Genomic DNA, 23564 nt, shown 5'->3' with positions numbered 1-23564 from the left:
ACTGGGCCCCAAGGTAGGCTGTGGGCAGTGGCAGGGAGCAGGCCACTACCCAGATGTTGTGGCTTTCCAAAAGGTGGTGGTGGGGGGTTGAGGGAATACAGGGCTGTACTGTACCACTCCCTGTGCTCTCTGGGTTGCAACCTATTCTGACACCAGGGACCCAGGCTCTGCACATCCCAGCATCCCTGTTCCCCATAGAAAGCCACAGCCACAGGCAGGTTTGCAGGGCTACAGACAGGAAAGGCAGTGATGGGATGTGCTGAACCTTGGCTCTCTGCCTGGAGAGTGCAGGGAGAGGCATCATGCACCCCCCAGCGCTTCCCTGTCTGCAGCCCCGCAAACCAGTTTGCAGCTGATGCTCGGCCCAGCCCCCCAAATCTACCTGCAGGCCAGGCTTTCCATAAAACAAATTAGTAGCCAATATGCCTATTGCTAATATCCAGATCAATTAACATTATAGTCAATTGGACAGTATCTGTTCCATGCAAAATATTTTTATTAACCGAAAGCTGTTACTATCTGGATTATTAAGCAGAATCCCCTGTATTTTGAATACCTGTAGTTTGCACATTGCCATAATGGACCCATTAGTTTTAGTAACTATGAGTGAGTAAAAGCATTGAAACCACATGAATTATAGGTTTCAGAGTAGCAGCCGTGTTAGTCTGTATTCGCAAAAAGAAAAGGAGTGCCACAAGTACTCCTTTTCTTTTTACATGAATTATAATTGGTGTAACCTGGGGAATCTGACATCCATATGATCAAGGGCAGCTTTAAGCATATAAATTTAATTTTTCTGCAGCTAATTGAACACAGACCCAGAGAAGGTAGCCCTTATTTGTATTACAGTAGCACCACTGTTCTAGGCATGTCGTAAGGGACAGTCCCTTCCCCAAAGAGTTTCAATCTAAACAGACAAAACAGACAAAAGGTGAGCAAAAGAAAGTATTATCCCTATTTCACAGATGAGAAACTTAGGCTATGTCTACACTAGCACTTCTGTTGGTAAAACTTTTGTTGGTCAGAGGTGTGGGGGGAAAAAAACTGAACAAGAGGAGTTTCAATAACAAAAGCGGCAGTGTGGACAGCACTATGTCAGCAGGAGATGCTCTCCCGCCGCTCATTGGGGCGGTTTAATTATGACAGCTTGAGCAAACATGGAATGAGGTCGCTCTTCAAATTTCTCTCTCTAGTCAACTCTGCAGTCTGCCTTTCACCTAATTCATTCTTCTGAAATCACTGTTGCTAAAGTTACTTCTGACCTCCACCTGGTCAAGTCTAACAGCCCTTCTCTGTCCTCATGCTTCTGGAATCATTTACTGCCTTTAACAAAGGCTTTTCCTCTACACATCTCCTTGCTTTTCTGAGAAAATGTGTCTTGGCACTCATATTTCTGACTACTCTCGCTTTTCTTTCCCAAGGCTCTATTCTCCTTTCTTATACTCTCAAAACAGGAAAGGAGAATAGTGTGTTCTGTCGTCTTTTCCTTCTATAGTCTAGGTGATTTCATCTACTGCCATGAGTTCAACTATTACCTTGATGCTAACTACAAATACATGTTCCATCACAGCTGCTCACCTTCTATGCAGTCCTGCACCTATAAGTGCATCTCCAGTACCTTCTCCTGGAGAGCATCACTGCCATTTTAAACTCAATGTCAGAATCAGATATTCTTTCCTCTCCCCATTCTCTATTAACATCAACCTTACAGTCACCCAGGTTCACAATCTTGATTTTTCTCCAATCACATTCACACCCATGACAAATCCCATTGGTGGAGGTTCTACATTTCCAGTGTTCTTCCTTTCAGTCTTTTTGGCCATATTAATCCTCCTCTGGCAATTTCCTGCCTTACCCACGGCAACTTGCTCTCTTCCCAAATGCAGTTCTTCCTTTGTTTGCACACAAACCTTCCCTATTCCCATCCCCCCTTTTCTAAAATATCTGGTTTGGCTTCCCCTCTTTCCTTATGGAACCGAATCTTCACTTCATTTACAAAGCCCTTCAAGAACTCTACTCCTACTATCCCTCCCCCCACCCTTACCATATTCTCTCTGCCCCACAATTTCTGTCACATTCTTCATGCCACCTTTTGTGCCTGAAACAGCCTCAAATAAATGTATGCCAAACACACCCCATCTCTTTAATAAACCCTCTTAAAAAAAAAGCCATCCTTTTAATGAAGCATTCCAGTTGATCATACATCATTCTGTGTTTGTTCTGCATTGTCCATATTCATGGCTTTATACTGTACATGTTTCAAGGCAGGAACTAATGGGACCATACATCTGTCTCATGGTGGGGTATGCTATAAAAACAGCATGAATACCATTTTAGTGACTTCTTACGCAAGACAGAGTCTTTCATATGAGGTCCATCAGCAGCACCCAGTCTGCAAAAGATTTGTAGTGATGCTAATTAAGACAATCAACTGCGGGATTAACCTTGGCAATAACATCAGTGATAAACTGCTATTAAGCGCTAACTGTGGTGTGACATTCTGGCCACGTACTTCTGTCCTACACTGTTCTAAAAATGATTGAGACACATGACTTTAGAGGTCCAGAATCCATTCCTTTAGAATATTTTGAGATATACTGGAGTTCTCTGATGTCTGCCCAGTTATGAAATTAGTGAGGGTGTCTCACTAATAGCCATCTACATACTCCAACCCCTTGTAGGTTGATCATATTTTCAAAGTGAAAAGCTGACACTATGGAGGGGGAAAGGGTCACGGGGAAGAATTTTGGTGGAGGACAAAAGGTTATTGGGAAGTTGTCTTCTTCATTCTCCCCCATTCAGAATGAAAAAAAGGGACACTTTATAATAAAGGGCAAGATGGGAGAATTACAGTATTTACCTGTCTCCCCCCTTCGCTGTTCTCTTCTAGTTCCAATCTCTCTGTCCAGTTTACCTCTCCTCCCCCCACACACCAGTTAACCTACCACCTCATTCACTCTACACACACACACACACACACACACACACAAAAACACAACCCACTCCCCTCCTGTCTCAGAATCAGGCTAGCCCAAAGGCTAGTGCTCCCTGTGCTAACTACTCCTTCCTCTACTTACAGCCCACATGCTGCAAGGATTCCAGGGGGTGCATATGGCTGCCGACAGCCCAGTTCTCTGCAGCATATTGTCAGAGAAAACCTGTATTTTCTAATGAATTCCTTCCCCCTAAACTGAAGGCGTTTTGCAGGGATAGGAGTATCCCCCCAGTAGTGGCAGGTACTGCACCTAGTTGTGACATTATTGATGGGTCTTTGCTCCATTTAGCCCTAACAAATAGTATGTGTCACTGCATCTACTTAGAGTAATACTAGCTAGTCTCACAATAAGGTGAAATATCCCAGTATCTCTAAATATCCCTTATTTAGTTGGGGATTGGTCCTGCTTTGAACAGGGGGTTGGACTAGATTACTTCCTGAGGTCCATTCCAACCCTGATATTCTATGACGAATATAAAATGTTTAATTCGTTAGACTGATAACTCCATGATGGTGAACATATCTTTTCATTTGGTGTTCACTGAGGAAGAAAAATCAAGCTAAGTTTGGGTGAGTAAAGTTTAATATTTATAAAGGTACAAAAGATATAGTTCTTGCACAGTAGAAAAATCTTTGGCTTATTACTGGTATTATAGTAGCAACAGGGATCAGAGAGACCCATTGGACTACACATTAATGAAAAGTATAGGTACAGGAAAGGAGATGCCACACCACCTCATAAAGCCAGGCAAAACACTGGGCAGGTACTGTATTTTAACAGCAATTACTGTTTATGCCAATGCCTTTTCTCCACCAGTATGCCCCTCATAACTGTATTCTTCCATTATACAGGAGCATCAAGATTTGGAATAACTTTAATGTTTCAAGAAGGTAAAATGTAAATCAACTACTGTTTTTGTTCTTACAGTTTTTTTAATTGTTTGAAATATCCGGTCCTCGTTTTGCTTTCATGAACCAAACAGGAGGGAGACGAAGTCGTACTCTCCCGAGTTCCACCCCTTCAAGACACTAAAATGAGATCCCACTCAGTGGTCTGTGCAGGACTTCATGATACAATCACCCTATTCCTTTCGTGCATTCTGACACCAGGGAAAGAATTAATGTTGAAATATCCTTACTTTCAAAATTAATCACCCCACTGAGATGAATGGGGCAGTTCACATCTTTTGGAGCTCTCTCACATTGCCTGCAAATCAGTACATCACTGACTTTGTATAAACAAAGGTTAAATAAATTTGTCAGTTTCTGCATCAGTTTGATTCAATCGAGTTAAACAGATGCACTTTTCTAGTAATGACAAATTCTACTCTTGGTTCAGTTTGAAGTAGTCTTCGCAGCCATAAGGACTACAGACTTAAATTATTCTAAAATGAAAACTCTGACCTTAGAGCAAAAAATGACAGCTATCTTAAGAAAAAAGTACCCAGTCTCCAAAAACCAGCCTCTTTGTTAAGGGAACGAAGAGTGATGTCACAAATTATGTCTCTCCCTCCTTAAGAATGAGCATGCCCATCTGCCTCAGTTGTGAGTAAAGAGAATTGCTCCTCAGTTTAAATGTGTTTGTGACATTCAAATCTGCCAGAGATCGTGCCAATGTTCTCCAGCAAAGAGGGGAATTAGGACCAAATTTCAGGTATTAAATTTAAGAGGGGACATTTCTACGAACTCCAAAAGGTACACTTTTAGATATATGCTTTAAAGTCTTTTTATTTAAATATAATACTAGTCAGTGTGGCAAGTTTCCCTACAATATTTTTTTAATACACAAACTGTGTTTGACCTTGGACAAAATAGAGTAAGGGGAAATGATGTTGACGATTCTTAAAAAAAATCAAATTGTGTTAATCTTTAAGAACAAACAACATCTAGGGAAGGATTTTCAAAAGTGCTCAGCATTGGCTTAACTGCTCCCCCTGAAATCAATATATTTTATCTTTTACTTAATGGAAACAGATTTAGGCCAATGATGAAGTCTCATGAAAAACAGACCATGTGGGATTTACAGAGCGTACACTTTTACATTTTGGATTACTATGTTAAACAGCAGCCATATTAACTAGTCTTTCCACTTTTGTCTGTTTTGCTTTCTAGTTCTCATTCACTTGCTCAATGCTGCAATATTTAGATTGTATAAATTGCAGGGCTATGTTTATATTTAAAGAAAATTCCATTCTGTTTTTACAAAAATATATTAACATCTCTACGAATCTTGTTAAAGCTTGTATGAAGAAAGCCTAAATTTGGGACTAAACTTGACCAGACAGTGTCCCTTTAACCAATACCATCAACTTGAAGACAAAAGCATTCAATTCCCTAATCTGCCACTGACTTGAGAAAGTGTCAATAGCTCAAGTCAGCCTCCTCCACCTGGCTTTATTTTTGAAGCAGACTCATAAATACAGTAACTCTTCACTTAAAGTCATCCTGGTTAAAGTTGTTTCGTTATTAAGTTGCTGTTCTATTAGATAACATGCTTGTTTAAAGTTGTGTGATGTTCTAACGCAGGCCAGGCCAGCAGGCCCCACAGATCAGCCCCACCCCTCTCCCTCAATCAGCTGTTTCATGGCATGCAGGGAGACTGGGAGAGAGGGGGGATGAGTGAGGACGTGGCATGCTCGGGGGCAGAACTAGGCCAGAAGAGATGGAGTGGGGCCTTGGGGGAAGGGGTGGGGTGAGGGCAGGGCCTGGGGTAGAGCCAGGGGTCAAGCACCTCCCGGCAGTTTAAAAAGTCGGTGCCTGTGGCCCCAAAAGCCTATGGCTGACTCCAGCTGTGTAGGGATCTAGAGGCCCAGTGCCTCTGCGTTGTGTCCCCCATGCAACCTGGCAGATTGGTTCCCTTAGGAGACGACTGGTCTCCCTGGCATTAACTGGAGCAGGCATTTGTGTAATTTGCTGCTCAGAGGCTAGCAGACACATCCCCATTGGGTGCTGTGGAAGGGTGCAGCAGTGTCACTTTCTGTGTGCTGCCGCTTGCCTGCTCTGCCTAGCTCCCATGTGGAGCCCAAACCCGCAGAGCTTGCATGGGGAGGATTCTGTAGGCCTAGGAGTGGGGGTGTTGTTGGCCCATGCCCTCACCCGAATTCGGGGGCCAGAGGGTTTTCACTTACCTAGTCTCAGCTGAGAGTCAAACCACATATAATGTCTTTTGTCTGGTGAAAATTTTTTCCTTGGAACCTAAACACCCCCCCCACCCCATTTACATTAATTCGTATGGGGAAATTGGATTCGCTTAAAATCGTTTCACTTAAAGTTGTATTTTTCAGGAACATAACTACACCATTAAGTGCGGAGTTACTGTACTTACTCAACCTCAGTAAAACATTAAGATCCTCAAATGAAAAGCTCTAAGTAAATGTACTGCTAGAAGAAAGGCTCCACTTATTCCATGGCAAACTGAACATAAATTCTGCTGGAATGGTAGCCTGGAAATTCTAGGCCAGTTTTATTTATATTTTAAAATGGAGATTTTATTAAATTAAATTAGTTATGAAAATAAACTAAAAAGCCGCTTTTTAAAAACATGATGGGACAGCATTAATGATATTCAGCTTTCATTGTACAGCAGCAGATTTTTTTAATTGCCAATGCATATCACCGTAATAACTGTCAGAAGGGGGCACAGTTGTGGCTTTTGCCTACCTCAAATGTATAGAATGGAACACACTGGTATCATGAGAGACAATATCTGGATGTTTCTACCAAAATAATCAGTGAAATAATGAAGACAGTTAGGTGGTCATCTTTACATTTCAGAGTTAAACCTCCCACTGAAATGAATATGGGCACTGCACACCCTTCATATGTATTGTTTCAAAGCAGGGAACATTGCTTTAGTTAAACTATCCACAAGAGTTAGAAACTTTTTTTAAATAAAAGCTTAGATTCTGGAGCAAATTTCAGCAATTATGGAACAGTCCTGATTGAAAGTTAAAAGATCAAGTAGAAGATATTATCACGATGAGAGCCTTATAAGTGTCTGAAAGCTAGACAAAAACCTATGAATTTTTGACTGGGAAGGGGCGGGGGCGGGAACAGTTCAAAATTTCACGCAGTTAGCCAAATAAGTTTTGTCTTGTTTTTATTTTAAAAAAGTATAGACTTAGATTGTACTTTGTTTCCACCCAAACCTAGCTTCAATTTTGGTTGAATTTTGGGTTTCTACTGATGTGGAGAACAGCTGTGTCATGAAGTTTTCAAATCACCATTTATATATATATTTTATAGTGATAGATCCAAAAGGCAAAGCGTGAAAAGCAGGAGTACTTTGGTAGAAGATTGCTGTATTCACTGCATTATATGTCAGATCCTACACATCTCCTATTGTAGAGGCTAGAAAAATTGTACTTTTCATCCACTGTCTTCATTGCAGAGTTTTGTGCTGCACAGCCTTGGAGTCAGCCAGGAGAATACTCATTAAACCCTATTCCCAGAGCTGTAGTAACTCCATAGTGAACTAATATACAAATGATGAAGTGAGGAAAGGCCACAGCAGTTTATAGGTAATAAGAAATGAGGAAAATAAGTTTCCAAAGGGGGAAACATAAAACCATCTTTTCACTTTCAAGTGGGTATTCAGCTGGAGGGTTATAAAAACTGAGTTGGTGCAAGTCAATCTTCTTAAGAGGAAGTATCTTTTACTGGGCTCCCAAGCTTATTTTAGTACATTTGGGAAACATCTGGGAACTACATTTGCAAAGGACCATTTCATATACAACATGAGGACATGCCACAATTTGAAAGCAGAGAAAACAAGCAAATTTAAAGTTCAGATCTATCATGCTGTAAGGTCCCTAGAAATAACTATCTTGTTTCATTCCCCTCCCCCCTACAAAAGAAAAAAACGTACACAACATCGTCCCACTGGGACTGTGCCCATTAAAAAAAATTGAGGGTCACCACATACAGGAACCTGCAGAGACAACTTTGCCAATGTAGAAAATGAAGGGTGTAGGCTAAACCATCCATTTTGACGCACATGAACCATATCTTGAGACACTCTGGAGCAGTGAGAGAGAGAAGTGCAGTAAAACAAAGGAGAGGCAAGCTTATAAAACTATAATTACTAGACAATTCAATATTCAGACTCAAAATGACGGAAGACCTGAGACAAGAACATCCAGATGCAGCGGGTGGGAAGTATTCCCCAGAACATGGAAATTTCAGGCCCTTTTCTATTGGGGGGGAAAAAATAAACCCTTGAGACCGACTGAGTCAGGAAAATCATCTCTATGGAAAGGATCTACAGCACACTCACCAGAGCAGACACCAGGAAGGAACAGTGCAGGAGAAGAGCCACAAAACTCACTTATGGAGAGAATACTAGCAACTAATAAAGATTTTTCATTTTGAGGGAAAATCCTTAAAGGGAAATAACTTGAAAACTATCTTACAATTTTGTGCCTACCTAAAACGGAAAGGTCTTATAACTAGAAATAATTAGAAAAAAAATTTCAAGTTTCACTTTGTGCATGACACCATTTAAAATACAATCACTTTCCCTGTTCTGCTGATGGCTAGTTGTACTCCCTTTTCACGCACTAGTATGACATCAAGCACTGCTATGTGCATATCAGGTCCCCATCACTACTCTTCAAGGCCCTGCAAGAGTGTTTTCCAATAGCAGCTAAACAAACTGAAGAGGCAGCAGGCAGGAGCTTGAAGGGGAGGGGAGAGAGGGGCGGCTTGTTCTCAGACTCACACACTTTTCATTCTGAAAGCTCCGTTTTAATAAATGAGGAGAGCTGAAAACCCGTTTTTAAAATCACGTACATGTTATCTAAAGGGTGAACAAATACTTTAGAAAGAAGTCAATTTAAAAAAAAAATCTCAGTTTGACAGCATCTTTTGAGTTTAAATATAAATGTTTCCCAGATGTTAGTCCAGCTACTGAATCTCACTAAAAATAATTAACTAGAATCAAGCAATCTTACTGCAGAGGACAAAGACTGCAGACGTCCACCTACACTAAATTCCAGATTTGTATAAAAAAGTGAAGTCCTTTGATTCTGGACTTCAATCGTTAACTTTAAGAAATTGAGAGGAAACTCCAACACAGAATTTAAAACCAAACGAATCAGAATGGATATGGAATTAATAAAAGTGTTTATTATGGTAACTGAGATGAACTTGTTCTTTGTTAAGAACTCCATTCCCTATTCTACAAAAAAAATCCCACAGAAATATACATAACAGCTATTGGATAAGATTTATTTCTTTCACTTGTTCTTAAGAGAACACAGGTGAGTTCTAAACTGCAATCAAAATAAAGCAAAACTCTTGATCTATTTGTGGAATTAACTCAAGAGCTCAGTGTAATCTGGCATAAACTCTTGTTGGTTTACCCATATCCCTCCCTGCTCCAAATAAACTCTGAGGATGGACATTTGTGTGTGTAAACCTATTATGAAAAGGATACTCTTGCTCTTATTTTACTGTAAAGGACATAACCTTCAATTTTCTAAACCAACAGAACCCCAATCACTAATATTTAGATTTTTTAAATGACAGTATTCCTTTATTAATAAAAAGTTTTAGCTTTCCCAAAATATGATTTGTTGTGCAAGGAAACATTCTTTCCTGGAGTATCAAAAGCAGCAGCTTTATTTTTTTTAACATGTTTATTAAATAAGACTACTTTAAAAACAGAAAAAACCTTAGATTTAATATCATGGTACCTGCTAGCAACAATTCTTCCCTGTCAATTATAAGCCTCTTTTTAAATAAGGTGTTAACAAAAATATAATTACACACTGTTGAACTTGTTTACTAATAAGCCCAAGATTCATATTTTCTCATCAACTGCCATATTTTTACACATGATAAATTTTTGAGTGATAATTTTACAAGTTGAAGGGACACAGATATTTAGACCCTTCAGACTAATAACTTCTGTTTTTACAGTTTCAAATTAGCCAAGGTAACTGACAAGCAGCACCTACTGTTAATAACCAACGTCCGCTAGGCTGCCACCACCATCTACCAACGTCTTACTGTTGCTAGCTACCTGACACCTGTAAGCTCAGATTTTTTTCTGTATGAAGTTTAAGTTATGGATAAATGGTATCCTAAATTTTCATTACCTTGATTTTAACAGTTTAGGACAGTTTGTCTAACATGAAAAAGTTGCTATGGCAACGTGGTGTATGACTGATGTTTTCAACTAATTTTAGCCCAATGCATACTTTACACTAGCTTTAAGAAATTAATATATTTAACTACTGTAAAAGTACACAACTACAATGTTTATACAAAATATACCTCAAAACTCTCTAGGCAAATAGGATTTCTTAATATTTATGGAGAAATCCACAGATTTACTTACAAGTATATATTTTACATAGTTATATTTACTAACCCATTACACTAAAGGACAATGAGCATATCAGCTGTTTGGCAAGATGCAGAAAAGAAAACAAACCCTTCTTTAGAAAGTTCCTCTTTCAAACACAACACATTTACATATATTTTTGTAAACAGAATTAAAGCATTTACAAATGCACAACTTATGAAACAGCTTTACAAATCTTTAGACCATACAGAAAATTAAAAATAATCAGAAAATGAAAGATTTCCAACACAAACCTGCAGCTTGTTAGAAAGTCTGAAGGAACATGTGTACAAGCATGTTTCACAGTGAAAGCAATATCTAGAGTATTTTGAAATGTATACCAAAAATCCCACACCCAAATACCAAGAGGAGCAAGATGCACAGCACTGTATTAAATCTGAGATATACAAGGAATCGAATTCCAGATAGCAGTAGTTTAATTACATTTCACAACAAGAAATGCTTTGTTGTGATTCATTCAAGCTTGAAATACAGTTACCACCAGTTTCTGCAAGCCACATACTAATAAATTCTTAATTCAATTAATTCTGTGAACAATGAAGGCAGGGTTTCCTTTTCAATATTTTTATTCTAGTATGAAATATGAAGAAACAGCACCCAAATAACTGCAATATAATATGAAATTTTAATAAAAATGTACTGTTTTAAGAACAGAGCAAAAGTGAAAAAAAATAAACTGAAAGACTTATTTTGTCTCCTATTCAAATATCCCATCTTTCTGACATCAGTAACAGAACTTTCAGCCTTTCAAAGAGGAAAACAAATCTGCTGTTGAAACAATATCTCCAAAGACTGTTAAAATGCATAACATGAATGTTCAGAGACAGTTTTATTAACAGGAGGCTTAATTTTAAACAGTATATACAATCACATCACTTTTCCAAAGTCAGAGAGCACCACCTAGTGATCTGTCAAAAAAAAATTATACTCATGAATTACAAAAGCATCTGTGTAATGCAACCACCTCTTTATTGTAGTACACCTTTATACAATCCTTCCAAAAATTCCTGTACTGTGAAATCCTCTCAGGATGTAGTGTTGCACAGGCTTTCAAATCTCTCCTATACACCACATGAATAAAACTGTTGCCACTTGCACCTCTAAATTATGCCAGGCTACATACTTCAGTGTTCCATGATATGCAACACTAAAAGGCACCATTTTTCTTCAACCAACAAACAGAATAGTTTATAGACTGCTGTGTTTAAGTACAATGATTTGCAGGGAATAGTGGGATTTTCAGACCAAGAGAAGAGTCTGAATTTTTTATAAGCTAAGTGTAGACAAACTGCGAGTTCTATTTTTCACTCTTCTGTAAAATTGCTTTCTGATTCTCTATTCTCCATTAAAGGCTTTACTGCACAGTAAAGAAAATGGCAATTCTTTACAGAAATGGAATTAAACAACATAACTTTATTGAAAAAAGTACACAATAACTCAATGAAAGTAGATTCAAGTTTTTTGGGGAAAATAAAATTTAGTCTCTGAAGTGTCTCATAACAATATTCAGAGTCACTGGTAATTTCAAAAATTTCTTTCATAGGTTTAACACTATTCTTAAAACTTTAACTGGACTCCAATATTCTAGTAATATAAATCACTTTGGTTCTCTTAAATGCGACATTCCATGTGAGAAGTTCCAGAGATGTGAGAACAACAACATTAAATATCCAAACTAGTGCTGAAAATCCTATCCCAACTGATTTATGTAATCCTAACAAATCAAGCTACTTAAACAATGATGAGTGTTTTCTAGTTGTTGCTTGTATGGCATCAACTTCATATTTCATTTTTAAGTAACCAGTCAACTCAATATATTTGAGGTAATACCTACACTTATGTGGCAAAAGTCTTATTCTGCACAGTTTTAAATGCAACAATAAAAATAACTAAATGTTATTCCACAAAGAACAGCTTGAATTTTACAGAACAGTTCTGCTCATATGCATAGGAATTAGTTTGGTAGACACATCAGCATGTGCATAATTTGACTGTTCACATACAGCAAGAACCTTTGAAAAACAATAAAGGTACATACACAAAACAGTTAATCTGTGTACACTGAGAATTCATTCAGTTGCAAAGTAAATTCAGGATTTTAAACAAAGCTTTGACCTGTAACAAAGCAAATTCAGCCAGCTTTTAACCAAATCTAGGAATAGCTATCTTGTTTTACAGTGGCTTGCAATAGCACCCACTCACTGACTTCATCTTAATACATAACTACTTCTCTTATCCAAAACTACATAAAACCAATCTAGATTCCTTGATAAGCATCATGTGGCCAATTCAGCTTTAGCAAACTTTCTCTATTGGTGAATAAGAATCTGTCTCTCTTCTCCACACAGCCGTACTGGGAAATTCACTGCACACTTATCCTTGCAGTGACTCTTCTGTAAATGGTTAAACCAGTGCTCTGCCTTATCAAAACAAATTTGTTTGCAGTTTAAACAATCCACAGGTTCTACCCTGGAAATACTATAAAAACAATCTGGATGAATTAATCACAGCACTATGAATATCTATTCTACAAACATTTTATATGAACAGCTACCCTAAAACAAGTTTGACTTTTCTTGAACCTATAGGTCTGTCATTGAGATCAACAACAGCTGCCATTGCTTCATCACGAGACTCAAATGCAACCATTGCTTCTCCTGTGGGCATACCTTTTTCATTGTACTTTAAACACACAGAACCTGGGATCACTTGGTAACCATAAAAGAAATCCAAAATTTCATCCACTGATACCGTAAAAGGCATGTTTTGCACTTTAATGACAGTTGGTCCTGGCTTTCCAGAACCTGTTCCAAAACCAGGGGGTCCACTAATATGTAAGTTTCCTGGTCCAGGTCCAAACCCTGGAGGTCCACTTAAATGTCCAAGACCACCTGCAATACCAGGAGGGCCACTACCAAAGCTAGGAGGCCCACCTAAATTACCAGGCCCATTCCCAAAGTTTTGAGGTCCCCCTCCAAAACTTGATGGTCCACTCAGATTACTAGGACCACTCCCAAAACCTGGGACATCAATACCAGCACCAGGTAAACCACTACTTCCAACTGAAGGCATTCCTGGTCTAGAATCACCAAAACCACCCATTCCTGGTGGTGGAAGAGGGGGACCAAATGTGTTAGACCCACTAAAATTACTGGGAAAATTAAATGGAGGGCCAGTATTTGCATCTTTTGAGTTACCACCCATAAAGGAATGCTCATCACCACCAGCATTTTGCACTCCTGGCATTGCTGCATTCCCTTGCATTGGCATTTTCAGCAACTTCTTCCCTTGGGATGGTGGATTTCTCTCAATTTCTCTCATTTCTTCTAAGGTGATAATACGTAAAATAACATCTCTTCCATTCAGCTTTTTACGGTGCAGGCGCTCTGACTTACGAGCATCATCTTCTGTTTTGAACTGAACCAGTGCTTGTCCTAAACCTTGCCCATTGTTATCAACAAGAATTTGTACAGAGTTTTCTTCTACTGACAGTCCCTCTAGAAACTGAAGGATTTCCATTTTTGTAATATTGTATGGAATATTTGATATATGTGCACACAACTTTGGTGGGCCTGTTTCTCCCTCAGTATTCATCATGACCTCTCTCTGGTCATAGCTGAAATTCTGCAATCTTTTCCGAATCATGTCTATCTTTTCTAACATACCCTTTTTGGTTATGGGATGAACTTGAATAAAACGGTTCCCTATGTACTGTTTATGATGACACAAAGCTGCCTTGTAGTCAGCTTCATTCCTGAACTCAACAAAGCCTTCACCAATTGCTTTCCCATTGGGTCCATAAGCTATATAAATACTATCTTCAACAATATCTAATTTTTTAAAGAAATCTATCACATGTTTGTTCTCTGATTCAAAGGGAAGACCTTTCAAATAAACACAGAAACCCTGCTCATGAGGAGATCTTGACCGTGACCTTTTCTGTCCACTAGGAGATTTGGACCTAGAAAGCGTCTGCGGAGGAGGATGGGTTTGTCCAGTAGGACCCATGGTTTGCTTGAAAGTTATATGACCTCCAGCAGATACCCACTGTCTCTCTGTTGCAGGACTAACTTCAACATAGCGCTGAATCATCAGCATTCTGTTTCGCTTCAGTGCTTCAAAAGTATCTTGAGGAGAGAAAAACTTAACTAGTCCATTTCCATTATTTCGGCCTACGTGATCCTTCAGCATATGTACTGCATCCACACGGAGCCCATGGAAAAAGTCTTTCACATCAGATTCTGTTGCAGAAAAGGGCATTCCATGAACACTGACATACAAGTCATCTGGGTTGATAGAATGAGGTTTCACACCACTTTGAGAATTCATCTGCATAGGATTTACAGGATTCATAGGACCCATAAACAATGGATTCAAGCCACTGTTCATACTCATTGCTGTTCCAGATCCATTCATTCCAGTAGGTAAAGGTGCTATAGGTGGAGGATTCATAGGAGGCATTCCTGACATGGGAGGCATTGGTGTCATTGGTGGTACAGGAGGAACAGGGGGTATTGGTGGTACAGGGGGAACAGGGGGCAGCGTAGGTACAGGAGGCGGGACAGGTATGGGGGGAATAGAAGGCATTGGTGGCAAAGATGGCATAGATGGGATAGGAGGAATTGGTGGAGGTGGTACTGTGTTCATAGGGGATGCTGTGCTAGGTATAGTTGAGCTAAACGTTGGGCTACCAAAGGTAGCTCCAAGATTTGGCGGTGCAGTTCCCATACTTGCAGTTGAGAATGTGGGTATGTTTTTGTTGCTTTCATGCACAGAAGTAGCTGCAGTTACTACACTAGGAGAAGGATTGTTAAAATTAGGTACTGTAGTAGGTAAGTTTACCCTACTACTCATTCCAGAACTAGGCGGTGGTCCGGACCTGCTAGCGTTAGCTGGTGGCATGTCTAAATTGGCAGTTTCGAAACGCCTACGACTAAGTTCTATCATGTTTTGCATTTCAGTTTTACTGCTCAGCAACAGCGTTACTTTTGACCCTTTAATGGTACCACCTGTGCGCATCATACCAAGCCTTGCATCTTCATCAGTGGCAAAAACGATGAAAGCCTCACCCAGTTCACCCCCTACAATATGCACGCCCCCATCAGGAATGGTCAATCCAGAGAAGAAGTGGCGAATGTCCATGGTCCCCGCCACAATCGGGAGACCTTGCAAGCGGATGACCACAGCCATGCTGCGCTGAAACAACACACACCTGCAGATGAGAAAAGGCAACGGCTATGTCAGACTACTGTTTATGATACCACGTATTTACCTACAGACACCATCTACTACATTGTTTACACACGCCTAAAGACATCTTGAAAATTAAAGCATGTTTAAGTTCTAGACTTTTATTCAAATAAAATATTAAACATTAACACAAGATTAACTCAAGGTTTGCACCAAAAATTGCAAAATAATCTGTTAAATCAAGATTTTAAAGGAAAAAGACAGCCTGAGACCCAAATAAGTGTCAATACAAAAACCAAGAATGAGGTTAAATCAGAACTATTACTTCAGATGGTTCAATATTTAGTGGAATGTACAAAAAAATTAATGTTTCAGCTAAGCAACTGAACTTCAGTGATCACATGCAGAAAATGTACCGCACACCTTGAATCTTGGAAAACTACTGAAACAAGAAGACACTTTTGTATACTTAAAAAGACTCGTGCTCTGACTGAACAGAAAAAGTGCAATATTATTGAATAGAGTTTAAAAGTTTAATAAGTTTCTCTTTTGCACAGATCTTAACTACAAAAATCTTTACAAACAGAGAGGGAAAGGAAATTAGTAGGAATCAATCATAGCCTTAAATTTAGCTTGGTCAAATTTGTAATCATAGTTTTCAATTTCTTTTTACTGTTTCTCTTTACTGCACATTTAGCACCCCCTACCCCAAAAACAAGAGGGGAGGTTAAGTTATTTGGGACAAGGACTATCTTCCTCTGTGTTAATGCAGTACCTACCACAATAGGATCCCAATCCTAATAGGACGTTTGAGCATTACCCCATATAAACAATATGCTTCCAGATACACTTTATTAATGGAACTTGCCCCAGAACTACAAACTCCATTATTTAAAACTAGTTTATAAACAGTATTTTCCCAACTTTCACTTGCTGCCTAAAGGCAAAGCCTGAACAAGGCCTAATGATCTGTGGATCAGAACCAGGACATGGGCATAGCTATATGGTATCCTAGGTGACTGTAATTATGTAAACCTTAAGGCAAAGATTCTCAAAAATGAGCGCCTAAAGCCAGACCCACTAACTCAATGGCTTTACATTTTCCACTGACTTCAATAGGAAAACTGGGTGCTCGCCACTTTTTTAGAATTAGGCCATTTAATTAAGTGCCTAACTCTGGATTTAGAGGCCTAATTCATTTGTTAATAAACCTGACCTAAATCTTTAGCCATTTCCATCCTTCCTTCCTTCTCCCTTTAGGCCTGTCCAGACTAGGGAAATACCCTCATTTTAAAATGGTGCCTAAGCATATAGTGTAGACAGGAATTAAGACCTTTAAATGTGTTAGCAGGTTGAGATCAACTCTAAGTTCACCTCCTAACCTACACAAGATAAATGATATTTAAAAGCAGTGTGAATGTTTCTAAAACACTATTTTCCGAATCTATTCTGGACCTTAGAGCTAAAGGTCCATGTCAGTGGCAAAGAGAAACAAATTTCTACCTCTCACTGTGGGCCATAATTCATATACAGGCTGGAGAAGGATGGGGCCACAGTGCAGGCTGTGAATCATACTGATAGTGAGGGACAGTCTGAACTGTCATCACTCCTTAGAAGTGGTCACCCTTCTCACCATACCACTGGGGGTGGTACAGGCTACAAAGTGAAATGTAACCCTGTGCTATGGTTTTTAACTTGATTAGGAAGAGAGATCAAGGTTAGGTTGGAGTTGGCTAATGCTCATTAGTTAACCCCAACTATTTTGCTACTATAGACAAAAGGCCCTAGGATATAAAGGTGTTATGTTAACATGCATTATAGTTAGGTTCCCCCTTGTCTTTACCCAGTTTTGCAAGTGTAAAAGGCGGAGTGTCTTGTCTAAACTAGACTTAGAATGATAGTTAACATGTCAGCTAAGACACGCTTACATTTTTACCTTAAATCTCCAGACCGAGGCCATAAGTAAAATATGTTAACCTCAATTAAACTAGTTGAGGTCAACCATGGAGGAACTTTAGGTTTGACTTCATCCTGCTAACTCTAGACAAAAGGAGTTAACCTGTTTATACACCAGGAAAAAGTTTAGCTAATTCCGACCTAATCTCAAACAAGTTAGTTTTCCTCAAGTTATTTCCTAATCTAAACAAACACTTAGCAGGAGGATACGGTTTCAGTGCTTTAGATTTGCCAAGCCTACCCCAATTCCCTGATTCAGAAGCCAGTTTATTGTCATGGGTAGTTACCAGCATCTTCCTTCACCTGATCCTCTCCTCCCCTAGAATCCCATTAGCTCCCTCATTAAGCAATGAAAGCCCGTTCAATACTTGGACGAAGACCTCTGAAAACTCCTATATGCCACCAGTAAGTGGTGTTAGATATTCATAAGGGAATTAATTAAAAACCAGATGAGCTTCTGTAGCATTAGGAGGCAATGTGCTACCGAAGATGTCACACCAAAGTTGGATGTAAAACTAAAGTCCTGATCAATTGTAATCATAAGATCCCACAGCACTTTCTGCCACACTAAAAGCATTATTTCTCAGTGTACAAGTAAAATTCAAACTCAGTTACATTTGCCTCCCTAAGTTCCTCCAGCAGTTTTGATGAAGACTTTATTCTCCAATTCCCGTTCTGAACGGTTGAGTAATATTGCTGTGCACTGTTACAGAAAATTCAAAGATTATCCACATTGACACCTGGTTGAACTAAAAATATTCAGGCAAAACAGAAGGCTACCACCATTTTTTGGGGAAATGAGCAGTCCCGTGCATTATGGCCAACAGATCAAAGGCACCTAACTTTATGCTCTCAAGCAGTGTGTGTTTCACTCTAACTGGAGAAAGGCCATTTCTATCCTTTGAAGCATTCTGCCGTTTTCCTCCCCTAATCACCATCAGCAATGGGTTTTAACATCATGTAGACTTTGGCCCATTCCTAATTGGCATTAGAAGTGTGGCTGTCCCCTCTGCTTCCTGTCTCCTTAAAGGCAACAGCAGAGATATCAATTACCTGCAACAAGCAGTGCCCTAGCTACTATACTGGTACATTATCTGCTGTGCTGCTGCTCTAGCTTTGGTTACATTTTGCTACCAGAATTTCCTAGATTGAAGGGACTGAAACTGCTAAGGCAACAAAAAATGTGATCTAAATAAAGTGGAATACATGAAAATATACTGGTATTTACCAATAAGAACTTTCTTCCACAGAAATACCAAGTGTAATTGTAAAGGAAGATATATTCACTACCCTTTGAGTATTTTTTAAGAGTAAGTCTCTTTCCAGTCTTTTGGTAAAATATATTTTTTAAACTTTTGGAATGTGTTTAGTTTGGCCATTTGTCTCATTTCAATACTTTCTAGAAGTCTTACAACATGTTTTTTAAGTTTATAGTAAAAAATCTGAAAATTAAATTTGTCTGCTCAACCATTTTTCAAGGGTAATGGTGTAATTTTCTTCTGAACAGAAGTGTTTACATCATAGAATTAAACCATTTGTCAAACCCTGTATTACTCAAAAACTGCTATGATTTCTACAATATGTTAGCATTTAAAACTTTTTTGTTCTCCATTTTAAAAAGGGAAGTGTTATCTACATAATTTTAAGGAAACAAATTTAACCGATCCTTAAATAAGGCTACAAATCTCCAAAACTAGTGATTTCTAATGAAAATCCATACAAATTTAAGGAAAGCAGCATTACTGAATTGTTATAAAAAAGGGAATTTGTGCGTCACGTCACAGGATAATATTCATATTAGAAGAACCTGATGCTTAAATATGTGCAAAATTACAAATATTTATCAGGAAACTATTTTTAAAAAGCTAGGGGCCCAAGAGTGTCCATGTTACAGCACTGATTAGTTTTGAAAATCATGTAATACAACCAACTAAGGTATTCAGGAACTCCAACTTTTAAATGTTAAATATTAAGAGACATAAGTCCTCAGCATTATCTGCTACGTAAAGAGATTAAACTTAGATATTTGTATTATTTTACATATATACCCTCAAAAATCACACGTTTTTCCACTACTTATTTTATCCTTTGTCAAATGGAAAACATTGACTTTTTCATAATAACTTCCACAAGGATACACCAGGAGTGTCACAATAATGGATAAGAGCATTAACTGTTGACAAATAAAAATGTTTACACAAAAAGGTGATTTGGATGGGTTTTCTACTTGTACAATTTTAAGTGGTTAGTAATTACATATTTTTGGTGCAATTTATATTTAATTTCTCCAAAGCAGTGGGAGATTTAAGGATGTACTTAGAATCCAAGCTACATCTCTTACCAGATATTTTAAAAAGTGTCAAACTCATTCTGTGGAGAGAAAGAGCATTTTTATTACACCAGGGGCCATGTCATTATGGCTATAACTACCTGTGATTCATAGAATTACAACTGACATCAGACCATTTAAAAAAATACATCACATTTGCAGGGTCTCTATTTTCTCATGTATGTATGCAGTAACTCTAGTTGCATGTTCTCATGCAGTAACTGAATCAGAAAATTAAAGATTTGTTTCAAATGCTGCACTGCATATCTAGTTTATAATCTTGTCCCTAAGTAATCATTGGTAGGTTTCAGAGGTAGCATGTCACTGAGATGACTGAGGAGTTCAGATCTCTTCCAACTGTCATTTCAAGTTAAGACAGCGCTGTATCGCATTTGGAAGCTTATCACTGCAACTATAAGATTGAAGCTTTTTTAAAATTATGGTTTCCATTCTGAAGACCCAATGGTTTATGGATGCCAGACAATTACATTTATTATCCTGAATCTGGCCCACAGGCCAGAAGTCTCTAACTGCCTAAAAATCTGTTAATTTAACAAATTTTACTTTAACTTGATATTTTCAAAGTCAACTATTTAGAAGGACTGGAATTCAGATTCCCAGTTCCCATTAATTTTAATGGGATTCAGGTATTCCAACCCCTTAGGCAGCTTTGAAAAGTAAGACTTATGTATTACAGAGAATAAACTCTTTCTGTAATTTAAAATTAACTATCATAAATGCAGGGTTTTTTTTTTTTAAATCACTCCTGGTAGAATATCTTATTTGAATTTTACAAAACTGTTATAGGTAAAAAATTAAAATATTGAAAATTAAGGTCCTGATCATGCAAACACTTAATAGGTGATCGAACTTTACTCAAATGACTAGATGCTTTGACTCAATGAGGCTACTCGTGCTTGAAGTAAAGCATGTCCATAAGCGCTTGCAACATCAGGGGTTAAAACTGTATTTTTGATAAAAGCTTCTTAGTTGCATAACATCTGTCTTTTCAAAACAAAACAGCTTCAACTTTAATATAAACATTTTAGAATTTCACTATAACAAAATTATGAACTCCTAAAACCACTCTCAGGCCCAAATTCACAAAAAATAGGAGCCTATACTTAAGCTCTTAAGGGTGGAATTTTCAAAAGCACTTAAGTGATTCAGATGCATAAATCCCATTGATTCAAACTACTAACCGTGATGGAGCAGCACAGCCTGGTTAAAGCATTTCTACTTTCCAGTTCAATAGGTGATGGTTGCAAATATAGTGTGGGCTTATCAATTGTGTTCAGAGTTATGTTGTTCTCATTTTAAAGATGACAATGAGCCCAGACCCTCATCTTGACTTTTGCAGTACAGATGGGCATTTTAAGTATGAAGCATCTATGTAAAATCTGAAATTCTACTAAATTAAAGAAGTATAAAATCCACTTTAGCAATTTATGACTAAAAATGGAAAGTGAAGAACTACCCACATGCAAATAAAAATCTAGTTTAAATTAAAATTAAGAAATCATTTCAATTAAAAACTTATGTTTATCTTGATAGACAATTATTTGTATTTCCAGATTCAAAAATAATTGCTATTATCGTAAGTGTGCAACACATAAAAGGACAATATTTGTATGTGTTATACACTGACAATGTGCAACTTCCAGGAAGATTAACAGAAACTGGGTACATAGAGAAGATAAGAAGTAATTTAAGGCCATATGTAAAAAGCGTTGAACATAGAAGGCACTGGAGTAACCTTCGAATTTACATGTAGTTCACAGGTATAAACAAAATACAAGTTTGGAAGACTCAACCTAGTCCCTGCTGAGTGTTAGTCTACAATACCATCATCAACACACACACGTTTGGCAATCCTTGGACAGAGTCTAGAAGGCAGAATAGCATTGATGCTGAAGGAAGGATTGAAGGTATCTAGCCCGAGATGTGTTAGGGGACTAATGATAGCTAGAACTGGGCAGGTGGCAGACTTTTTTTTTTTTTTTTTTTTTTTGGAAGGACTAGCATTCGCCCGTTAAATTAAGAAAGCCTAAATACCTTATCAGAAATAAATATATCCAAGCTCTCTAAATACTGCAAATCCTAGTTATAAGAAACCAAATAGTATATATATTTTACACATTGATATTTATAGCTTTTAGGAACATGCAGAACACTACTGCCTGCAGCAAATATCTACATTTACAAACAGTGGAAAATTGTTGGAGAGAGTATTCAAAACTACCATATGCTGATAAAACAGCACTACTTCAGAATATGGCAGAAAAGTCATTTACAAGGACAACATTGCCATAACAACCATTACCAATGGGAATCAGAGCTAAAAAGCCAAACTCTGTGTGTGTGCGCGCGCAATTTTTACTGACCAAAATATTTTGATACCAATTCATACATTCCACATAATGGTTAAGAATATTTCTTAACATGTAGTCAATAAGCATAAAAAGAAATCTTCATGTCAAAAATCTCTTACCTGCAGAGACTGATGTTTTTTTCTTAATAAGTAGCAGAAGCCAAGCCAATCCTGTGGGCAACCAATTAAAACCAACTTTTAGACTGCAATAAAGAATAAATGGAGGCAAAAATCAATTCAGGCAACACAACAGCAGTAACAGTCCACAATGAACTGTATATTAAGAAAGTTCAGGTTTGAGACCACCACAAAGCACTGCATCATATACCAACCACAAGACTAAGTGTGCAAAAAATTTAAACACTTGTTAATCTCTTACACTTACATTTTGATAATTGCACTTGCTTAATTATACTTTGTTACCAAATTTTAACTCCTAAGTATGCCTTGGCAGAAGAATACATACAAATTAAAAGCCAGAAGACACTCATTACACAGAATTTAACATCTCAATTTTTTTCCCCCTTTTTAGATACCCAAATTAGTCAATGCATCTTTAGAAGGCAAGGGTCACACCCCGACCCCCAAAACTCACAATGCAGAATCAAATCCTGATACTGAATAATAAAACCTTACCCAAACCATTTGTTACTAACACTATCAAGTCAATTGCTTTTTAATTCTGCACCTTCCTAGCCCCACCTAAACAAAACAGTACCTTATGCTGCAGCTGACAAATACTTCTAGAAACTACACAGACCAACATCCTTCCAAGAACCAGCAAAAAATTTTCAGCTAAGACACACAGTCAAAGTCTCATCTTTGGAAAACGCACACTTTCACATACTGCACTATGGGTACCCATGCCTTTTTGTTTGCAGCCTACAACCTTAATCTAACATGCAATACAAGAGTCAGATGCCCGTCATTCTTTGTACTCAAGATTATTAAATTTCTATTCCAGGTATCACAAGAGTGAGCAAAAAAGCTATATGGTTTTATGGGAAATGTGTGTGTCTATGTCTGGAAAAGGTTTCAGAGTAGCAGCCGTGTTAGTCTGTATTCGCAAAAAGAAAAGGAGTACTTGTGGCACCTTAGAGACTAACAAATTTATTAGAGCATAAGCTTTCGTGAGCTACAGCTCACAAAAAATCACTTATTACCTAACAGACCACCTCACACTATACTCTTGACTCTCTGGAAAGTACCTAGAGAAAAATATATTAAGAAAAAAATGAGAAACATGTAATCAGAAAAAGTATGAATTAGTTGCCCTTTTCTCATGAAGTTGGACCACTGGGGACATCTGCTGTAAACATTCAGTATGGACACGCATCCACAAACTGGCATTAAA

The 23564-nt window shown here is 38.1% G+C and overlaps 2 protein-coding genes across 9 annotated transcripts in view; both read right to left on the bottom strand.

Moving 5' to 3' along the window:
* The window catches only part of CPNE1 (copine 1), an 88959-nt gene that overhangs the window by 62652 nt on the left and 2743 nt on the right, over window positions 1-23564 (bottom strand). For 2 of the 8 annotated variants that reach the window (XM_043496144.1, XM_038370311.2), the window contains exon 2: window positions 22331-22381. The exons of 3 other annotated variants lie outside the window; for them this stretch is intronic. The gene's annotated coding sequence lies outside the window, so the exon portion shown is untranslated. Of the gene's footprint in view, window positions 1-15433; window positions 15566-22330; window positions 22414-23564 lie in introns of those variants that run through there. 3 more of the 8 variants (XM_038370313.2, XM_038370310.2, XM_043496143.1) reach the window with 2 other exon arrangements.
* Window positions 10971-15554, bottom strand: RBM12 (RNA binding motif protein 12). Its single transcript, XM_043496137.1, has one exon. It carries the CDS (start codon window positions 15552-15554, stop codon window positions 12915-12917), a length of 2640 nt encoding a protein of 879 aa, XP_043352072.1. The 3' UTR covers window positions 10971-12914.

This window comes from Dermochelys coriacea, chromosome 13, assembly GCF_009764565.3.
Source record: "Dermochelys coriacea isolate rDerCor1 chromosome 13, rDerCor1.pri.v4, whole genome shotgun sequence".
In the NCBI taxonomy this organism is placed as follows: Eukaryota; Metazoa; Chordata; order Testudines; family Dermochelyidae; genus Dermochelys; species Dermochelys coriacea.
The sequence above is the reverse complement of the archived record's forward strand: the minus strand, read 5'-3'. Positions and strand labels throughout refer to the sequence as shown.